General features: G+C 44.9%; 1 protein-coding gene across 2 annotated transcripts in view; it reads left to right on the top strand.

Moving 5' to 3' along the window:
- The window catches only part of PRKAR1B (protein kinase cAMP-dependent type I regulatory subunit beta), a 341,670-nt gene that overhangs the window by 210,852 nt on the left and 108,059 nt on the right, over positions 1-22,759 (top strand). For both annotated transcript variants that reach the window (XM_068244605.1, XM_068244606.1), the window contains one exon: positions 2,487-2,533. In XM_068244605.1, coding sequence (XP_068100706.1) covers positions 2,487-2,533 — 47 coding nt within the window. The remainder of the gene's footprint in view (positions 1-2,486; positions 2,534-22,759) is intronic.

Here is a 22,759-nt window from a genome sequence, read left to right on the forward strand (position 1 = left end):
TCTATTGCCATCTACTGGCTCTTGTGCTTGGCAAAACTCTGGGTTCCTGTATGTCACATAACATACAGGAAGTATTCCATGCATTAGAGCCTGCCAGAGGTGAAGTGGATAGACAGGCATTGCTGGACTCGTACTGGAAGCAATGTCCAGCACTGCCGCAGCTTGAGGGTCAGAGGAGGCACAGAGAGACACAGAGTGGGCACAGAGACAGACATAGGAGACACAGAGAGTGCACAAAGAGAGACACAGATAGACACGGAGGAGGCATAAAGAGGTAAAGTGGGCACAAAGAGAGACAGGGGGACGGAGGGGGAACAAACAGGCACAGAGGGGGAACAAAGCTTGATTTGAAGGAAATCGGGAATCAAATTGAAATCACAATTGGGACAGGAATCACTCAATTCAATTTTTTCCTAAAATCGTTCAGGCCTACTTTGCACTGTAACCACTGGAACTTGAAAACTGTACTTTGCACTGTAACCACTGGAACTTGAAAACATTTGGAAATGGCCTTGTAGGGCCTGACTTGTGAGCAGTCACGATGCGCAGCCGCAGGACCTTACTGAGCTCCTTTGTCTTAGCCATGACTGTCTACAAACCAACTGCAGAGAGTTGCTGTTTTTCACCTGTTCCCAATTAATCAGGGTAATTAGGATGCTTTAGAACAGCTTGGACTATTTGGAATGGTATAGAACTTTGGATTTTCCCACAGACTGTGACAGTTTGTGAAGGGTATGAATAATTTTGGACTGGAGAGTTTTTGCTAAAATGTAAATAAAAGCTGAGAAATGTTTTATTTTCCACAATAAAACCTCTTGTGCATTGTCCTATTATCTTTTGGGAGACACCTATGTCACGTCCCATCAAAAAATAACTTGCTGGTTGAATAAAAGTAACTTTAAGTCAAACTTTCCAGAGGTATGAATAATTATGGGCAGCACTGTACATAATGTGTTTATTTTAAATAATTTTACTCAGTTCAGGTTCCCTTTAAAGATTTGAACTCCTGATCTTCCCTGCTAACCTATGTACGGAGTACAGCACCAGATAATAGCAAGTGAAGACAGGAACCTTTAAAGAGAACCCGAGGTGTGTTTAAAGAATGTTATCTGCATACAGAGGCTGGATCTGCCTATACAGCCCAGCCTCTGTTGCTATCCCAAACCCCCTAAGGTCCCCCTGCACTCTGCAATCCCTCATAAATCACAGCCATGCTGTGAGGCTGTGTTTACATCTGTAGTGTCAGTCTCAGCTGCTCCCCCGCCTCCTGCATAGCTCCGGTCCCTGCCCCCGTCCCTTCCCTCCAATCAGCAGGGAGGGAAGGGATGCAGGCGGGGACTGGAGTTGTGCAGGAGGCGGGGAGAGCAGCAGACTGACACTATAGAGATAAACACAGCCAGCTCTGACAAGCTGTTTGTCAGCAGCGTGGCTGTGATTTACGAGGGATTGCAGAGTGCAGGGGACCTTAGGGGGGTTTGTGATAGCAACAGAGGCTGGGCTGTATAGGCAGATCCAGCCTCTGTATGCAGATAATATTCTTCAAACCCAACTCGGGTTCTCTTTAAGGCTCGGTTCACATTGGCGGTCGCCGTCCGGAATCGCCGTGCCGGAGCGGATGGAACAGACGGAACGGACGCACGGCACTGAAAGTCTATGCGTCCGTTCACATGCGTCCGTTCCGTCCGGACCGGAGCCGGACCGGATCCGGACTCCGGCGTAAGATCCAACATGCGCTATTTTTTGGTCCGGCTCCTCCGGCAGCCGTATCCGGAGCGGAGCCGGACTGTTGCATCCGGCCAATACAAAGCAATGAGAACCGGAGAGCACACAACACACTGGCCGTAAAAAACGGACGCTCCACCCCACCTCCCATGCTTCCTCCATGCTACAGCGGCCATCCTGGACGGGGACACATGGGCCCAGCGCCCACAGAGTGGAGCAGCAGCGACCTCACGCTGGAGCTCCCCGGCAGCAACATGTCCGATACGTCTGATAACAAGGAGGTGAGGCCCTACAACGACCCCAGAGCTTCTGCCGACCTCCCAGACCCCAGGTATTATTATACAGCTTGTTATCTCAAACGGATCCGGACCGCAACCGTGTTCATACCGCACGGAAAACGGATGCAAACGGACCGGATCCGGAACGGATCCGGATAGGAACCGTACGGATCAGGTCCAGTCCGGATCCGGTGCGGTCCGGACATCCGTTCCGGTTTTTAAAAAACCGCAAGTGTGAACGGGGCCTAAGCCCATTGGCTGCCTAGCTCCCGGCTTAGGAAGCTTATGCCCATAAACGGGCCTGCACATCCTTAATTTTATAAACAATATGTAAATAATGTTATTTTAAAAAGGACTGTAAGCATTACTATTGTATTACATTTTCTATGTGTCTAATTGCTTTTTTCTATTAGAATTATGTTTTGCGACAACAATTAGCAGTGAACAACTTAACAATTTAATATATGTATTTTTTCTGCCTTTCAGGTGATGAAGGTGACAACTTCTATGTCATTGATCAAGGAGAAGCTGATGTGAGTTTTGTCTTCTATCTGTTTGTGTGTTGTACATTTCTGTGTGTTTGCTTTTCCGCCAGAGAAGAGCTCCAGCATTACATCATGACCGCTGTATGCTACCCACAAGCCTTTTCATTACATTTTATGGTCAAACACTAAAAAGACCCCTCCGGATTAGCTTTCACTGGATCTTTGATATTGTGTGTGCTGACAGGAGAATGTATTTATTCTGTAAAGTATATAGAACATAGAATATTTCTGCTATGACGTATATACAGTGATTTATTTTATTCAACTTGTTCCACTGGGATCAGTAATTTATGGAATGTATAAAAAGTCAGGTTTTTAAGAAAACTTTTCATTTACTTTAAAGCGGATCCGAGATGAAAAACTAACTATAACAAGTAACTTGTCTGTATATTTTATCTAAAGTTTAGATAGTTTACACAGCAAATCTAGCTGCAAACAGCTTCAAAAGTTTATGATTTTTTATTCCTGTGATACAATGAGAGCGGCCATGTTCTGTTTGTCACATTGTAACAGGCTGAGGGCTGGAGATGCTATCAGCTTGCCTGTGTGTAAATTCAGTCCCCTCTACTCCTCCCTCCTCCCCTCTGCCTCTGAAATCTCTGGCTAGTAACCTCCTCCTCCTCCTGCCCAGACTGAGCTCCCATAAGCCCCTGCTACAGTGCCAAGGCACAAAAAGAGCTGTGGGCGAGGCTTGTTTAGTTTATAGGAAATTATTAACCACCCTGGCGTTCTGATTAAATCGCCAGGGTGGCTGCGGGAGGGTTTTTTTTAGATAAAAAAAAAACTATTTCATGCAGCCAACTGAAAGTTGGCTGCATGAAAGCCCACTAGAGGGCGCTCCGGAGGCGATCTTCCGATCGCCTCCGGCGGCAAGAGATAACACGGAAGGCCGCAATGAGCGGCCCTCCGTGTTTCGCTTCCCTCGTCGCCATGGCGACGAGCGGAGTGACGTCATTGACGTCAGCCGACGTCTTGACGTCAGCCGCCTCCGATCCAGCCCTTAGCGCTGGCCGGAACTGTTTGTTCCGGCTACGCTGGGCTCGGGCGGCTGGGGGGACCCTCTTTCGCCGCTGCACGCGGCGGATCGCCGCGCTGCAGCGGCGATCAGGCAGCACACGCGGCTGGCAAAGTGCCGGCTGCGTGTGCTGCTTTTTATTTGGTGCAAATCGGCCCAGCAGGGCCTGAGCTGCAGCCTCTGGCGGTGTTGGACGAGCTGAGCTCGTCCAGACCGCTCAGCAGGTTAAAGCGAAACAAAAAAAGTATTTGGCTTGAGGAATGCCCTATAAACTATATGAAATTAACACAATTATGCAATGAGTAAAAGTTTATCTCGGATCCTCTTTAAACCGTATGTATTTGGTACTATTGTTGGAAAATGTTACATTTACGACTTTATTTAAAGTGAACCTGAGATGAAAGTAAACTGATTAACAATTATATTTATCCTCCTACACCTAAAAAATGTTTTTTTTTTTTAATACCCCGTGGTTTTATTTTATATTTAAACATTTACAAAATAGATTGAATGTTTTATTGTCTTTGCTCAATGGCAGTCTAATAAGGGACGACTGTAAGGGGGAAAAAGAGTTGAACTTACTTGGGACTTCTAATGGTTCCCCGCAGATGTTCTGTGCCCGCGCAGCCACTCACCGATGCTCTGGTCCCCGCCTCAGGTTCTTTTCTGGAATTTCCGACGTTAAAGTCAGAAAAACAATGCACCTGCATGTCCTCGCTAACGTCACCAGGAGCGTACTGCACAGGCGCAGAGCAATACACTCCTGGTGACGGTAGCCAGGGTGCAGCCGCGCAGGCGCAGTTGTTTTCTGACTTTAAAGTCAGAAATTCCAGAAGTAAACCGGAGGCGGGGACCAGAGCATTGGTGAGTGGCTGCGCGGGCACAGGATGTCTGCAGGGGACCATTAGAAGCCCCAGGTAAGATCAACTTTTTTCCCCCTACCCCCCTACAGTAGTCCATTAACTGTCCCAGAGTTAAAATACATGAACTTTTGACCATTGTCTATCTCCCCCCCCCCCTCCGTCCTCAGTTGTATTCTGCCAGAAAAACTTTAATGGCTATAATTTTCTTATCAGTGAGGTTTCCTATATTCCCGACAAGGTAACGACAAGGCAAAAAGATGTAACTTGCATGCCTAAAAATTAACTCTTTTAGGCAGAATGCGTAAAAACAAACTGCCTGGTTTTGCCCTGTACATACACATGTTTATCTCAACATGTCGCCTCAGGTACACTTTTACTTGTGTTAATTTTACAATATATACTGCTGAAGTGTAGTTTTTAAATGAATATGTGCAAACAAGTAAATTTGAATTACTTAGCAATGTTAGTTACAGGGAGGGAGGGAGCATCTAAAAACAATTATTGCTTGACATAAGCTTTAAAGCAAACCTAAACTGAAAATAAGCTCAAGAGATAATTAATATAGTATGTGTAATAGCAGTGGAATATAGAACTCTCCTGGTGTCTCATATTCTTATTTTTACTTTTAGGGGTTAGAGTGTACAGGAAGCAAACCTCAGGTCAAAAGTGAAATACCTACCTAAGGGGAGGGAAGCCTCTGGATCCTGTGGAAGCTTCCCTCGTCCTCCTCTGGTCTACCTTTGCTGAGCATAGACCCCTCAAAGGAATCCAGCAAAAGCTTGTCAGATTTCAGGCTCAAGGCTGTGCTCCTCTTCATGCATGAATGCGGTCACACTTTGCTTACGTAAGCACGACCACGCCTGCACAGAAAGCCAGAGCCATTTGTGCATGAGCGGCTCCATGCTACTGTGCAGGCATAGCCATGCTCGCACAGATACAGTGCGGCCATCCTCGTGCATGAAAAGGAGTGCAGTTGGGATGTGCAGGAGGCTCCCAGCGTATACTGTACATATTGGTGGTAGCAGAGAGCCGAAGGACAGCTTATACTGTACAACTGGGGGTAGCAGAGCCTCTGAAGGATCCAGAGTCTTCCCTCTTCTTAAATAAGTATTTGATTTTTGACCTAAGGTTCCCCTCGGATTCCCTTTAAATGTAATCCCTGGAGTTTGCATAGCAGCCATGTTAGTGTGACCTAATAGCTGTTTCATTCAGCATCCGACAAAAAAAATAATTAGATTTGAGGTTTACAGCGCTCAGGTATTATCTGGGATTGTTTGTCAGCTAAAAATGTTTTGTTACTATTTAGTTTTCTATAGCTCAAAAAATATTAAAGTTTTGTCTCCAGTACACGAGTTGGCGTCACGAGGCCGATTGCTGAAATCGGAAATGGGCCTGCGGTTTATGGCAACCAACAGATCTCTCTCCAATCAGATTCGATCAGAGAGAGATCTCTCTATTGGTCAATCTGCCACCAAAATCAGTAGATGTATGGGCACATTAAGTGTATTTAAATGTTAACCTTTAAATACAAAATAAGACTACAGGATTCTATAGTACTATTTAGAGTCGGGACTATATTCCATCATTTCTTTTTTTTAGTTCAGGTTTGCGTTAACTGCTATTTGCATAATTGCACTATTTTATTCAATTAAGCTCATATTATATTAGCACACATCTATCTATCTATCTATCTATCTATCTATCTATCTATCTATCTATCTATCTATCTATCTATTTATCCATCTATCTGACTTTCTGCATCACAACAATATTCTCCAAGACAAATATGGTGTCATTAATTTCTCTTGTACAAACATTGTACTTTCTGAACACGACAAATTATTGACTAATGATTTAACGAGCCCTACAAAGGTCCCTGAGAAGCCCTAATGGTGTTAAGTTTCTGTGTTTTACTAATGATACAGCCACAGCACAAAAGAGGTATCACTTTACATCCAGTTAAGTAACAGCAGCTCCTGAGATAGAACGTGTCAGTAAGGAACCCATGGAATGCACCTGAGGGCAGCATCAGCCTTGGACAAAGATGTTTACTGGTCACTTGAGGTTCATTTCTGCTGAGTGTCTATGGGAAGATCTACCAACCATTTCCTCTGCCAAAACCTTGCTTTACTCATAGCTCTGAATAAGGATATTAGTAATCTGTACTGTATGTTGCCTCCCCTAGAACTGTGTGGAGCAGACAATGGAGCACATGCAGGCTGATGACTAATACTAGACCTTCAGTACTATCATTTTTTCTTAATATACCATAAAAACACAGAATTGTGGCTTCACAGAAATATTGATACGGGAAACTTGATCACAGCTGTCTTTTTTTTTCCTTGGAAAACTCTGGTCAGCTGTCTCCTTTTTTCCTCTCAAGTCCCAGCAGTCACTCAGTCTGCTGCTTTCCTGGCTCCCGATGCATGTCATGTAATTGGAAGCCAGAGGGGGCAGCATAGAGCAAGTATCTGCTGGAAGGAGGAGGAGATGCAATGCAACAAGAGCAAGTACATATATTTAGACCAGGGGTCTCCAAACTTTTGGGTCGAGGGCCGGGTCAACATACTTCAGACTGCTGGGGGGCCGGAGTATACATAAAATATTGTAGAAGTCTTTGTGCACCAGACAGTGAAACATACCCAGGTGACAACCTGCAGTCCAATTGGACAACAGTAGTAGTGTCACCTGATGTGGAATTTGATTGGAAACCAGCGAATTACTGCTTTCTGGCTGCATTCTATATGCAGACCACCAATATTTAAAGATGAAGCTGACCGCATCTGTAATACATTTTGTGTGTGGAGGGCCGGTAAAAAAGCCTCAGGGGGGCACATTCGGCCCGCGGGCCTTAGTTTGAGGACCACTGATTTAGACAGTACTCCATTGCACTATTCTGCATGTGGGTGGGGAGAGGGAGGAGGAGGATGGGCCCCCACAGCCACCAGGCCCCACGGGGGCAATTGTTACACCCATGATAGGGATGTTTCTTAAAGTGTACCTGAGACGGGATTAAAGGGTATATTTAAACTTACCTTAGGCTTCCTCCAGCCCCATGAGGTGTGTGGGCTCTTCAGTTGCTCAGTTGTCTTCTAATTCCCCCCCTCCCCCCGTAATCTGGACAGTAGTGCACTCCTGCGCATGTGCGGCCCGACTGTGCAAGCTCCCGACTGTGGGAGCGCGATGGGGGGTGTGCACACTTGTTAGCCACGCATGCTCAGAAGAGCATGACTGGACGGATTACCAGGGGGAGGGGGATTAGAGGGCAACTGAGGGGGCCGGAGAGGATGAGGAGCCCACACAACTCCTAGGGCTGGAGGAACAAAAATAAATAAATCTCAGGTTCCCTTTAAAAGTAAATGATGGCCATGTCTAGGAGAACTCATGGAGATCATGTGATACATTTTGTCAGGTGATAGATATTGTAAGTCTCTGATTTGTTAGTCATGATCATGTAGGATGTGATCACAGCAATTCAGAGCTTTTCAAATATTTCAGCTGATCAAACACATCACATGCTTCTCCATGAGTTCTCCTAGACAAGACTATCACAATTTAAAAGGAAATAAATATTGCAGCTTCCATATCCCTCTCTCTCCAGAGAACCTGAACTCTTGCACAGGACACAAGGAAAACAGAGAGAAATATACCCTGTGTGTTTTTAGAGAGAATAGCCTATCTATTTCCCCCCTCATCTTCAAGTAATCACAAGTGTAATTTGATCTCTCAGCTGTGTCAGCACTGAAATGTGTCAGTCCTCGGTAGACACAGCTAATATATAGACACAGGATGTTAACCCTTTGTCTGCTTCCATGAAAGCAGGAAGTAGACACACTGCCATTTATTGCAGGAGTTCAGTAAGCTGTAACAAAGAAATGTTTTTCTTTGAAGGTTATTATACTGTTGCTTATCTTTTAGAGCAGAGAGGAAGTTTTAAGTTCAGGTCCACTTTAAGATCTTCCATGGGATCAGATGAGGTGGGCTAGTGAACCCTGAGTGCCCCTGATTCTCTTGCCCATTCACTGGTAGTCCTTGGACCACGTTCAGTAGTTGCTAACCTCTGTATGCCAAGAGCACTATACAAGACCTGCCGTGTTGGAGATTCTCTTACCTATCACATTTTGCCTCAAAGCAAAGTTGTTCATCCTTATCCGTGCTTATTTTCCTGCTTCCAACATTATTCCTTCAAGTGCTACATTCTCACCTGTAAAGCTGGCCACTAATGGTCCAATTTCTAGCGAAAAATCGTTCGAGCGATCAGATATTCTGATCGGAAGTGAAATATTCTACTACATCGTTCACTACACCATTAACGAACCAATCTTTGCTTCCTATCTATCACAACCAACAAGAAAATCCAAATTTTTGTCCGACGAAAATTCATTCGGATGACATTTTTTTCACTCGCTCATGATCGATTGTGTCCACCAATGGAGATTATTTACAACCAATCCGATCGGAATTTCTGATCGCTCGAACGATTTTTCACTAGAAATTGGACTGTTGGTGGCCACCTTTACTCAGCATGTCCCACCTCTTTTAACAGATGTTACTGTGGATAGTCATTCCACCTGTCTGGGGTTTTTATGTTGTGGCTGATTGGTGTGTGTATTCATATTTGTACACACAGTCGGTAATTATGAAACAGCGGTACATTGCCTCCCATGTCATTTTACACTTGTTTGCGTTCCATTTTGCTTGCTATCATACATGCCCTCACCTACATACACAGATCTGACAGCCATTTCTCTGCATTGTGGGGAGTGTGGAAAATGTCTTGCACGTATGGGGTGTCTCATACAAGTGAATGTTTTGTTATGTAATTGGCAGCTAATATTTTAGGAAATAACATTAGCTGGGAGTAGAGCCAGTTTCAGGTTTCAGACAGTAGACCTTATCTGACATTAACACATTGCATGTCAGAGGCAAAAATGTTCAAACCTGTCTCTCTAACTGAAGCGACTGTAGAGCAGGCCAGCCAATGTGATGACAAGCCAGGCATATTTATACAGTGCAGGCTGAGGATCACAGGGCTGGTAAACACATGGAAACCTCCATAGGGCCTAACAGGAATCCTGAAAAGCAAACCTGTGGAAGGAGGTTTATGCTATTAAATTGTCCTCTGTAAAATGATTGTTACCTCCTCTGTGTTGTGAGTGATGGATACCTGTTCTTTCTTTTTCCTTAAAAGACAACCGAGGTGACATGTCACATAAGATAGACATGTGTACCGTATATACTCGAGTATAGGTCTGATTCACTTCATAAAAGTATAGGAGTCACGGGCAACACTGAGCACAGTGTACAGAGTAATGTGTGTACTAATAGTGACATTCCCATTTGCAGCACTGTACCCAGTGGTAAGTGATACTTTGAGGAAAGGAAATGCCAGGAAAACACAGGTCTGAAAGTCCTGGCCACAACAATTAACAAGGAAAGGGGCAGGGGGGAAATACTGGGCTGCATATAGGAGAGTGAATAATTGCAGCACTTTGGGGCCTGGAGGAGGTATTGGCTGCTTTTAAGGGACAGGAGGAGTTAATGGCTGTAATACTCTATGCAGTGCAGTCATTAACCCCTCCTGAGCCCCAAGTGCAGCCATTAACTTTGCTGAGTAGGTTTATACTTGAGTCAATGAAAGATTCCAGCTTAAGAGGGTTGAATATTGGAGTCGACTTATACACAAGGTCGACTTGTATTCAAGTATATACGGTATATACAGTGCCAAGTGCACAAATATCTAGGCTGTGTTCCTCTTTTTCTTTCTCTGCCTGAAAGAGTTAAACATCAGGTATGCAAATGACCGTTTCTGTCTGGGTCGGGATCGGATTGGACTTGGTCAGACTATAGCATAACCCTCACTGATAAGTAATTATAGCCATAAAACACTATATATATATATATATATATATATATATATATATACTAGCCAACCCATGTCGTAGCATACACCGCATCTATCTATCTAATAGAGTACGTGGCTCAACCTTGAAGCAAGAAGAAGAAGTAGGCTTTCCATGAGAAAATGTATGCATGCTCAAACACCAAGTTTAACCCTAGCAAGTCTGGCTATGCAAATTCGGCCTAATTGGCTATTCATGAGGCAATGCTCATGCAAATATGTATTTGCTTTCGCATGCCAAACTATGCAGGGTCCAAAAATCAATACCGCAAAGCGATCGTCTTGCGGGAATTAGTTCATGCTACATTAGCACTATCCAGGAGCGCCACGGGGAGGCTTCCCAATGCCCCCATACAACCTGGGGGACCTCGGGGTCCCAGGCTCTATCACTGCCTGGGAACCACAGCGGCACCCCGGAGGGGGCGGGCGCGCAGCCGACACACCGCTCCGCCCCCCCCCAAGTGTGGTCAGCGCCGGGTAGAGCCGTCTGCACCCACCTCCCAATATTAAAAACAGGCACTTACCTTAACGTCCATTGCGTTCTGCTACATGCACATTAACTTGGGGGCACCACATTAGAAAGGAGTGAAGCATGGGTCACCCCAAGCTTTAGAGCTCAGGGCTGGCTCACATACATACAACACTCCAGAGGGGGGGGGGGGGGAGGACAGGCGCAGACAACTCACTCCAGGGCTCACACCACCAGAGCAAGCCATCCACCACCTGCCTCCAAAGGATACAACTGAAAAAAATGCTTTCCATGAGAAAAATTATGCGTGCTCAAACACCAAGTTTAACCCTAGCAAGTCTGGCTTTCCAAATCTGGCCTAATTGGCTATTCATGAGGCAATGCTCATGCAAATATGCATTTGCTTTCGCATGCCAAACTATGCAGGGTCAAAAAACCAATACCACAAAGCGGTCGCCCTGCGTGAATTAGTTCATGCTACATTAGCACTATCCAGGAGCGCCACGGGGAGGATTCCCAATGCCCCCTTTTTATACAACCGGGGGGACCGCGGGGTCCCAGACTCTCTCGCTGCCTGGGAACCACAGCGGCACCCCTGAGGGGGAGGCTGGGTGGCGCAGCCTACCCCCCAAGCGTGGCCAGCGCCGGGGAGAGCCATCCGCATTCACCTCCTAATATTAAAAACAGGCACTTACCTTAACGTCCATTGCGTTCTGCTACATGCGCATTAATTTTCTCATGGAAAGCATTTTGTGCAGTTTGTATCCTTTGGAGGCAGGTGGTGGATGGCTTGCTCCGGTGGTGTGAACCCTGGAGTGAGTTGTCTGCACCTGTCCTCCCCCCCTCTGAAGTGCTGTATGTGAGCCAGCCCTGAGATCTAAAGCTCGGGGTGACCCATGCTTCTCTCCTTTCTCATGTGGTGCCCCCAAGTTAATGCGCATGTAGCAGAACGCAATGGACGTTAAGGTAAGTGCCTGTTTTTAATATTGGGAGGTGGGTGCGGACGGCTCTCCCCGGCGCTGGCCACACTTGGGGGGGTCGTCTGCGCCACCCAGCCTCCCCCTCCGGGGTGCCGCTGTGGTTCCCAGGCAGTGAAAGAGCCTGGGACCCTGCGGTCCCCCAGGTTGTATAAAAAGGGGGCATTGGGAATCCTCCCCGTGACGCTCCTGGATAGTGCTAATGTAGCATGTAGCAGGGTGACCGCTTTGTGGTGTTGGTTTGTGCATGCATTTGCATGAGCATTGCCTCATGAATAGCCAATTAGGCCAGATTTGCAAAGCCAGACTTGCTAGGGTAAGGCCTCTTTTCTGTTGATAGGCAGTGAAATGCCTCTCAAACTCTCACAACTTCTCACTGCTGCCTGGTAACTGCTTGTTGCTGCCTGGTATCTGCTCACTGCTGCCTGGTAACTGCTTGCTGAGCACACAGCTCAACAGTCCGTGGAAAAGAGGCCTTAAACTTGGTGTTTGAGCACGCATACATTTTCTCATGCAAAGTACTTCTTACTTCTGGCTTGAAGGTTGAGGCACTACTTCTTCTTCTTGCTTGTAGGTTGAGGCACTTACTCTATTATATATATAGATACTGTATATATATATATATATATATATATTTCCCACAATGCCAAGAGGTTCACAGAAACAAAAGTGTCAGGGTCATGGCCCTGACATCACATTGTGGGAGGTGTTTCACCACAGTATCAGCCATATAGACGTCCCTGATTACCCATTCGAGAAAAGATGAAGATTTCTTGTGGGAAAGGGGGAATCGGCTACTGATTCCGATGAACTTCAGTCATAGGTTAAAGTTCCTCTTCAAGATGTCTACACCTCACAACCATCAGGAACTCGACCGCTCAGATGGCATTTCTGTTGCTGTGAAGGAGAAGCGAAGGGATGATGTGTTGTGTATGACGGAGTGGCACGGACAGGAAAGGGTTAAAGAGCGGATCAGTAGTACTGTATCAGCCTGCACTCTCATGAGATGATCCGTCACTCCTAGTCGCTCAGGGACCCGTCCGGGTTGCTGTACACATGCTAAATTCTTCCCAGAGGCAGCCCTGACTAGCTACGATCAAACCAGGAAGTGATTGACTCAAGATTCTGAGTCAATCATTATTGGGTGAACAGTGTGTTCCATTGACTGGCTGTGTGGGTGGCTTCTTCTCATTGGTTCGTGTCAGTACAAAATCTGTCATTTAGTCGGATCTGTTAGTTGCCCATGGCAGCGTTAGTTGCTAGAGTTAGCTGCTGGTTGTTATCTCTGTGGCTATTGCCTATTACCTCGCCTGTATACCAGAACCAACCATTACTAGTTTTGACCACCCTTCTCTCTCACCCCTTGTACCAGGTATACCAAGTATTGTCTGCTTGTGTATGGCCTCTGGCTTGCTGACTACAACTTTGCATGCAACTCTGACAGCCATCTGATTACTGTGTATGACCCTGAACTGTTTGACTATGATATTTGCCTGTATCATGCCTATTGAGTCTTGGTGGTACCAATGTCTTATGGCCATCAGTCTCCATACCTTGAGCAATAAGGTCTGTGTGTAACCGTGTGCTGAGTAGATGCAATGTGTCTCCCGAGGCTGAGCAGGGACCCGCCACACAGGGTGAAGACTACAGTGGAGATAGGGGCATAGGGACTGATGTAAGATGGTAGATTCAGTAGGCCTAATGCTGGGTACACACTATGAGATTTTCTGGTCGATTTACTGTCAGACCGATTATTTCCAACATGTCCGATTTGCTTTTTGATCGATTTCCGGGCATTTTCCGATAGATTTCTGGTACTTTTAATCGGAAAATGCTCGGAAATAGATCTGAAAGCAAATCGAACATGTTGAAAATAATCGATCTGACAGTAAATCAACCAGAAAATCTCATAGTGTGTACCCAGCATTACATTCTGTTTTGTTTTTTGTTTTTATTTCATTTCTAATTTACTTTAAAGGGAACCCGAGCTGAAGCTCATGTTCAAAAAGAGATACTTACCTAACCAGAGGGAAGCCTCAGGATTCTGTTGAGGCTTCCCTTTGTGCTCTGATGTCCCCCCTCAGTCAGTGCAGCCCCCCCCCCCCCATCAGGCCACGCTCCTCTCCTGTTACGAGTGTGGGCGTGCAGTAACCAAGCAAACACGGGCGCGCATGCGCAGTAGCACGAAGCAGCACGTACACAAGTGGCTCTGGCTTACTGTGCATGGGTGGACATGCTCATGCGGCTACTGCGCATGCACGGGTGTGCTCTCCATGGCAACTGCACGGCTGTGCTGATGGAGGAGGAGTTGCCTTGTCGCCAATCTTCCAGAGGTGCGCGCTCAGTGAGGGGGCACATTAGAGCACTGAGGGAAGCCTCAATAGGATCCCGAGGCTTCACTATCTTTGGGTAAATATCTCATTTTGTACCCGAGCTTCAGCTCGGGTACACTTTAAAAGAAAAAGAAGCTTTCCGCTAATAAGCCCTCTTCAGATATACAAATACAGGAAGAGAGTATGAAGACGTATTATTAGCTGAAAGCTTACTCTCTTTCTTTCAAAGTTAGCCAATAAATGGTATCATCCGGATTCAAAACTTCTTGCTTTTGCTGAGTCACTAAAGTCCTTTTTTTATTATTTTATTTTATAAGTTTTTCTTCTTCTGTGAACTGTAGTCCTGCGTCATATATTGATGGACTCCACTCCTCCTGTCATGCGAAGGCCTTAAATGACATTCCCTGTACTGGGTCTCTTTCACACGTCCCCGGGAAAGTATGTGTGAAGGAGATATGCTAGTGGGATGAGTGCATGCTTCTTCAGCCACTTGAAAGAGGCACTTGTTAGGACGCAGATGTGGAGAGCTGTTGTGGGCTTCTGCGGGATACTCTATTTCAGTGAAAATCCACAACACCTCAGCGTAGCTCGTTACCTCAGGAATGGACTGAGCCACATGAAATCTGCCACAAAGTCAGCTTAGCTTCCATCTAAAAGGGAAAGTAGCCAAACACCACTTACATTACAAACAGAGCTTCCCTTCTCAGCTTACAATGCTGCATTATTCTGCTCTAAAGATGGAGTGTTCTGTAGTGGTGCAGATGTCTTGCTGCTGATACAGCCAGGGAGGACTGACTGAATGATAACATCTCACAGTGTTTCCCTTGAAAGCTGGCTTGCAGCTTGGTACTAGTACTGATAGGAGCCCAACCGAGGACAGGAAGTGAGTATCCATAGCCAGAACTGGCCTTAATGTAGCTCACCACACTGGGGAGGTGTCCCAGCACCATACATTTACACAGAGACAGTATTTAGCTTATGCTGGTGAGATGTAATCCATCCAGCCGCATTTTCCATTGCAACTAACCACCCAATGCTTTTATGATTACCTTCTGCACTCACCTGCCAGTCCTTTCTTCTAAAAACTTCTATTCAAGTTAGAGCACCTCTACTATCCAAGCAAATTTACATCGCTTTAATATAAACAAAACACATGAAAAGCAAATGCACACTCTCAGCTAGCAATTTCCTACCTTTATCTGGTCAGCAGGTAGCTTGTCAGCCAATCAGGTGTAATGGTATACACCCTTTGTCTGCCGTACCAAATCTAGCATGAATTGCATAAATTTAGCAGCATTCAGGTGGGAGGCTTAGGTCGGATGTAATCATATATTATGTCAATTAGCAGGGACCCTACGTGCAGGTACAGCCCTCACTTGGTCCCCTCTCTAAACACTCGCCTAACAACCGCATCCTGGAAGCTGCAAAAAAAGAAATTTAAAACTAAAAACACTGTCAGGGGTCCCGGGCCTGACTCACGTGTTTGTGACTTTAATATAAGCACTCTGTCATTACCTCCCTGGTACCATCAGTTTCCACATATACATTTTCTTATACTATGCTCTGAAATAATACTTACTGCTCTTTTTGTTTGGTTAAACAAAAAGTTTGCCTTCTTAAAACAGAAGGTATTTGCGAATTATTTAGGTTAGAGTGAGCATATGATGTCTCCCACGATGCATCACTGCTGAATATGCCAATCATCCTTTATTGTCCCTGTGCTAACCACACCATGGATGCAATGATGTGTCAGCTTGTTAATTGTACAGAGCATAATAATCCAACATGCATACAGACTGTTTGGATTGGTTGATCCTCATCAGTGCATGACATGGATTTATGTGGCTCTATGGAGTAAAACTTGAAACACTCAGAGTTACAGACTACCCAGCAAGCTCATGGTGAACCAGAACTCCTAGGAGTGTGTAGCCCCTACGTTCCTAAAAGTTCTGGTTCACCCTGAACTTGCTGGCTAGTCTGTAACTCTTATGTTGGGTACACACGTTGTGATTTCCCGCTCTAACCCGAGCTCGATCCTGGCCGATCTATTATATCCGACATGTTCGATCAGGTCTCGATCGATACAACCGTCGATTTACTCATGTTAAGTATTCAAAATTGACGGCTGTATCCATCGTAATCCGATCGAACATGTCAGAAGTAATCTATCGACCGGGATCGATCCCGAGGATCGAGCGAGAAATTGCAACGTGTGTAGCCAGCATTCATTTGGTTGTGACAGATCTTATCTTCATGAGCTTTTCTATCTGTGGTTTCAGTTTCTTTCTCCTAAAATTATGTCCTTCTGGCATCTGCTTCTATCACAGTTCCATCTGATTATTAGTTAATTGCTGCTTCTTGCTCTATGGACTTATGGATGTTGATTTGGTACTTTTTATCTGGGCCACTAGGGCCTCTTTCAGGCAGGCGGCTGAACTGCGTGTCATTTGTGTACAATAAAAACGCAGGAGAATGGTAGCATTTGTCACACAACACTTGACACATGGTGGCGTTACCTGGCAGCAGAGAATTGCGACTTGGCCACAGCCATGCTCAGACGTGACTCCAAGTGGGGCTGCCTGTCCACCACTGGTACTGAGTGCTAACAAGCACAAACCGGTACACAAGAGCAGCAGATACCCTCTTCAGCTGCCTGTATGGAAGAGCCCTTATTGTCATCCCATTTAGTTAGTGGGACAAATTCTTGGCCTATAACGTAGGGGTGTCTACTAGTGAAATCCACACCTTCTCTTCATCAGGGTTCCTGTGATGTTCCAAAACTTAAAGGGTACTTGAAGCGAGAAGTATTTGGAGACTGCCATATTTTTTTCCTTTTAAACACTACCAGTTGCCTGGCAGTCCTGCTGATCTCTGGCTGAAAAGCAAGCATCAGATGCTAATCACTTAGCGTCTGACGCTTGCTTTTCAGTGGAGCGCAGATGATAGGATGGAGGAGGCGGGGGAGTGTACACACTTTTGCCCGTAATTATGCGCCAGACAGAAGCGAAGACTATCCGGGTTAAAGGTCAGCCAAGTCACCAGGGCACAGAGAGGTATAGGAGAAGACCGACGGCTGACTGCGGGGAACCAGAGGCGCAGTAAGTATCGACTTTTAACCCTCTAAGCACCGCATCCAACATTTTTACCAGAGCCTTTCAGCTCTCGTATCCTTTAAGCTGAGCAAACTGCACCTCATTCAGAGAGAAATGAAGACTTTTAAAGCAAATAAAATCAGGAATTCATGAGATGCTAGTATGCTATTCCTGCAGTTATACAGAATACAGTTTTAGTACACCACACAAAAAAACATTAACATTCTAGACAAGTACAAAAAAGGGGCAACTGAATCAGGGGGATACAAAATCTCACTTACCGAGAAAGGTTGGACAAACTGGGTTTATTTAGCTTAAAAAAAAGACTGCTAGTGACCTAATTAACATGTATAAATACATAAGAGGGCAATATAAAAGCTTAGCAGATGAGCTTTTTGTCCCTAGGCTTGTAGAAAAGACAAGGGGACATGATCTGCATATGGAGGAAGAAAGGTTTTGCCATCTATTTAGGAAGGGATTCTTTATAGTTAAATTTGTTAAAATGTGGAATATTTTGCCACAGGAAATAGTTAAGACAGATTGCATTTAAATGAGGTTTGAAGCTTTCCTTGCATTGAAGGATATTCGTGGCTTTAATTACCAGTTCATTCCCAGCAAAGTTGATCCAGGGATTTTATCTGACTGCTACTTCGAGTCGGGAAGGATTTTTCCCCTTAAAGGTTAATTGGCCCAAGCCTTGTCAGGGTTTTGTTTTGTTTTTTATCCTCCCTGGATTAACTGGGATATGTGAGTATGCAGCAGATAAAGGTACCTAATGCAGCAGCATTAGGTACCTTTATCTGCTGCATACTCACATATCTCACTTGCTTGCTTACATACCTTGGAGGCCATTTAAGCCTACCCTGATTCGACTGCTTGAATACTCTGTCCACGGCACTGGGACTGCTCTTTCCCAGTTCCACCCCTTCTTCCCACAGACCCTGCGGTGCATCCCAGGCGCACCCATTAGATTGCCCAATGACACATTATCCCTCCAAGCCACACCCTTTCCTACTTATTATAGGGGCTGTAACAACCATCTAGCCCACATCCAATCAGCAGCACAGAACACATGATTAGCACTTGCATTTTGTACCTTCCTAAAAGGAACTATGGGACATTGGGCTGTTGCAATTGTAATTGTAACATAATGTTTCTGACACCTGGAACTTATAAAAAAGTTACATACTTACTTCCGTGTTCCTCCATGACCCCTCCGCTGCTGGCTGGGACCGGGAGTGGGACCACTCCCCTCCGTATATGAGCACGCAGGGGCATATCTGTGTAATATAGAGTCTATGGGATTGATTCACTAACCAGTGCTAACTCAGTTAGCACGTGTTAAGGCTTTGCACGAGCAAACTAGGGTGCTGAGTAGTTTGCACAGGCAAAGCTGTTGCTATTTGCGTGCTATTTTACCACGCGTACAGCGTTACGCGCTACGCTCCGTTCGCATAGCACGAAACTTTACACACGTAAACTCTTACACACATATTAGCGCGTGCAGAGGCAGTTTCCACGTGCTAAGGGGCTTTTCACTGACGTGCTAACACTTAGCACGCTTTTGTGAATCAAACCCCATGGCAAACACTGGGATAGGGCCCGCTCCGTTCAGAGCCCCTTTCCCCTCTAAAAACAGAAACCTGGCGTGTTAAAGTTGGATATATTTTTTGGCATATTGCTGAAATTACTTTTTTTGAAAATAATAAGAGAGATGGCGCTGGATCCCTGGTTCGAATCGCAGCCAGGGCACTATCTGCATGAAGTTTATATGTTCTCCCCATGTCTGGGTGGGTTTCCTCCAGGCACTCCACATACAGATACGTAAGTTAATTGGCTCCCCCCTAAATTGGCCCTAGCCTACAGTACGATACATAGCCTACACAATACATTTTGGTAGGGATTAGATTGTGAGCCGCTCTGAAGGACAGTTAAGTGACAATATACTCAGTACAGAATATGTCGGCGCTTTCTAAATACTAAATAATAGTAACTTTTTACCAGATTAACCCTCCAACCACTGAGAGGGGTAATTTGGTCCAAGCTCTGCTTCTATCTCGAACAAGTTGAAGAAGTAGGTACACTTCATTCAGTATTTTTTAGGATCTAGCTGTGTGGTTACTCCCAGATACTGAAGGAGGTCACAATACAGAGAGAGGAAGAGAGTGGGGACAGCTCATTTACAGGTTCATCAAATAGTAACACTGCTGATTTATCAATATTTAGTTGTAAGCCGGAGTAGTATCTTGACTCCTGAATAACTTCCAGTGCGAGAGTGAGAGAGGGACCCGGGTCAGCCAAATATAGAATTGTGTCGTCAGCATACAAAGACAACTTCTCATGGGTATGATTCGTCATTAGGCCAACAATACCAGGATGTGCATGAATACGATATGCCAAGGGCTCTGCTGCAAGGGCATATAAGAGGGGAGATAAGGGGCACCCCTGCCACGTTCCAGAGGGAAGAACTCTGATACCCAGGAATTTGTACAAATTCGGGCACTTGGATCAGTGTATAGTATCTGCAACCATCTCATAAACCTGTCACCAAAGCCGAATCTAGCGAGCACGGCTTGTAAATAGGGCCATTCAACAGTGTCAAAGGCCTTGGCTATGTCGAGCGAGGCAACTGCCCTGTGACCTGGGTTTTTATGAGTGCATTGCAAGTTTGTCATTAATCTACAGATATTTAGGCATAAATCCCGTCTGATCTGGGTGTATAAGGTCAAGGATTACTTTGTTTAATCTCATGGCCAAGGCCTTCGCCAAGATCTTAGCATCCAGAGGGAGTAGTGAGATGGGCCTATATGACTCACATAATAGGGGATTCTTTCTGGGTTTAGGGATAACGACTATAAGTTCTTCTATCATGGTAGGTGGCATTATCCCTTTTTCAAAAATTGTGTCATACGTTTCAAGGAGCATAGGTGCCAACTCTTCTACAAATTCTTTGTATATCTCAGCAGGAATGCCATCTAGCCCTGGAGCCTTTTTGTTGGGGAAACTAGCTATGGCCATTTCAAGCTCAGCAGCCATGAAAGGGACATCTAGTTGTTGTCGCTGTTCCTGCGAAAGCCTTGGCATAGACATTTCTGAAAGATACATTTCAGAGTCAGATTGATCAACTGGCGATTTTGATTTGTATACATCGGTATTGAATTCCTTAAAAATCTGGTTGACTCTCTCCGGGCCACTCACCCCCGCACTATTTAGGATCGACGTAATCACAGGCGGCGCAGAATAGTTTTTGGACAATTTTGCTAGTTTTTGGACATTCATAATAGGCTTGCTTTTTTTTTTTTTTTTTTAAAAAGGGAAGATTTAGCTTTTTCCTCACAGTAAAGTGATAATTTCCTAAGATACCTTTGCCATTCTTCATAGACAGATGGCAGTGGGTCCTGCACATACATTTATTCTAATTGCGTAACACACATTTGTAGATCATGCTCTGTCTGAGAAGATTTTTTGTGTGAAGTCGCAGCTTTCATCACAACGCCTCTGAGGTAGGCCTTTATAGTTTCCCATACTAGTTCTCTATCCTCCTCTTCCCTATGAATGTGAATAGATTCAGTAAGGGCTTTGAGATTTTCTCATCAGTATTTATAAGATCTAACCAGAATGGATTACATTTCCATAATCTGGATGGAGGGGAGCATCCGCAGTCCATAGTAATTTGAATCGGAGAGTGATCCAATACTAATCTGGGCAAGATTTCTATTTTAGACACATAAGGAAGAAGAGGAGGTGAGCCCAAGATGTAGTCAAGTCGGGACAGGGTCTTATATGAGGCAGAAGAGCATGTGTAGCCTGGAGAGGTTGAGTGCAATTGCCTCCAGGTGTCAACTATACTAATTTCTTGAACGAAGTATCCTTATCAGCCTGAGGAGGAAGTTTATCAAGCCTATAGATCTATGTAAGGTCTCTTCTTTACATCTTACAAGTGTATACTATTCCTTCCAGTAAACAATTCAATGTAATGTCTTTTGTGACCAGCTCTGATATTTCCTCTTTCGCTATCCTGGTAAGTTCACAGCATTTAGCAAACTCTTCAGATTCTGGTGCCTTTGAGAGATTGCACAATACACTGTGTGTCTTTCAGCACTTCCATGTTAAAGTCTTGATGTCATCTTCAGCAAGTAGGTAGCAAGTAATTTCCTCCTGCTGCAGCAGCGCTATGTGGGAGGTATTCGGATACTGCTGTCTGTGGTCATGTTGGGTAACCAGTTCCATAAGGCTCAGGCTCCAGAGACCAGCTTTCATCAAGTCATTTAACATTGCCTTGGTTGGGAAATGTATGTTTTTATGCATTTCTTTCAGACTTGAGGAAAGCGAAGATTCACTGACTCATCTGATCGTCTTCCGGCACCAGTGTCACACAACGGCTTTGAGAAAAAAGACAAGACTCCCAGCTCCAGCTTAGAACTGCCAACACAAGCTTAAGACAGCTTTTGTGTTCAACTTGACAAGAGCACAATAGGCTCACTTGTGCCCAAAATAACTATCTGTCATTTCCTAAATTTCATTTTTCACTGTTATCCTTTCAAACAGTTGGAACTCCTGGTATGTGTCAGGGCCTGGGGCATCCTCCCTGCTACACTAAAGTATTTTCCCTGTGACTTAGTTTAGTGGATGTCTCATGTGGATGTGTCCTTTTTGTATTTAGCTGAGAGGTTCCTGCGTATCTGGTTAACAGAGAAATGTTATTACATACACATTGCCGAAGGGGCACCCCTTCTGCTAGCCGTTTTCTTCAATTACACCGATTTTCAGTAGACTCCAATATGCTCCATTTTACTCCACAGAGAAAAAAAACCCCAAACCGTTTTTTTTTTAACTCATGAGTATAAATGTGACATTATCTACATCTTGATATATTTTTTTACTGCTACTTCTTTCCCACGCTGCTTTCTGTCTCATTTTGCCTGCCTGGAAGCTGCCATCTTACTGGTGATGTCAGAACTATGCACGGAACAGAGAGAATTTTGAATTTGTAGCTTTTTTTTTTTTCTTCAAAGAGAACCCGAGGTAAGAGGGAAATGGAGGCTGGCATGTTTATTTCCTTTTAAATAATGCACATAGCCTGGCTGTCAATGCTGATCCTCAGCCTCTAATACATTTAGCCAGAGACCCTGATCAAGCATTCAGATCAGATGTCTATGACAAATCTGTTAAGAATAGCTGCATACTTGTTTTTAAGTGTGTGATTTAGACCCTACTGACCAGAAAGATCAGCCGGACTACCAGGCAACTGGTATTGTTTAAAAGGAAAAAATTATGGCAGCTTCCATAGGTCTCACAGCTCGTTGAAAGCCTGCTGAGCACAGTCTTCAACAATCCTTGTCACGCTCGGTAGTATATTCTCCACAGTCAGCACGTAATGCATAACCTGACGTGAAGGAGCCACATACACGCAAGCACAAGGAACCAGGATATCCCCAGTGTAGGGGAGAAGAGGACTGATTCCCGTAGGAGATGTGGCGCACAGAGCAGGCGTAGATCCGAGCAACCACAAACAATACTTAATATACAATGGATATGATATTCCTAGCGTATTATAATTACA

The sequence above is a fragment of the Hyperolius riggenbachi genome, chromosome 7 (genome assembly GCF_040937935.1).
Source record: "Hyperolius riggenbachi isolate aHypRig1 chromosome 7, aHypRig1.pri, whole genome shotgun sequence".
In the NCBI taxonomy this organism is placed as follows: Eukaryota; Metazoa; Chordata; class Amphibia; order Anura; family Hyperoliidae; genus Hyperolius; species Hyperolius riggenbachi.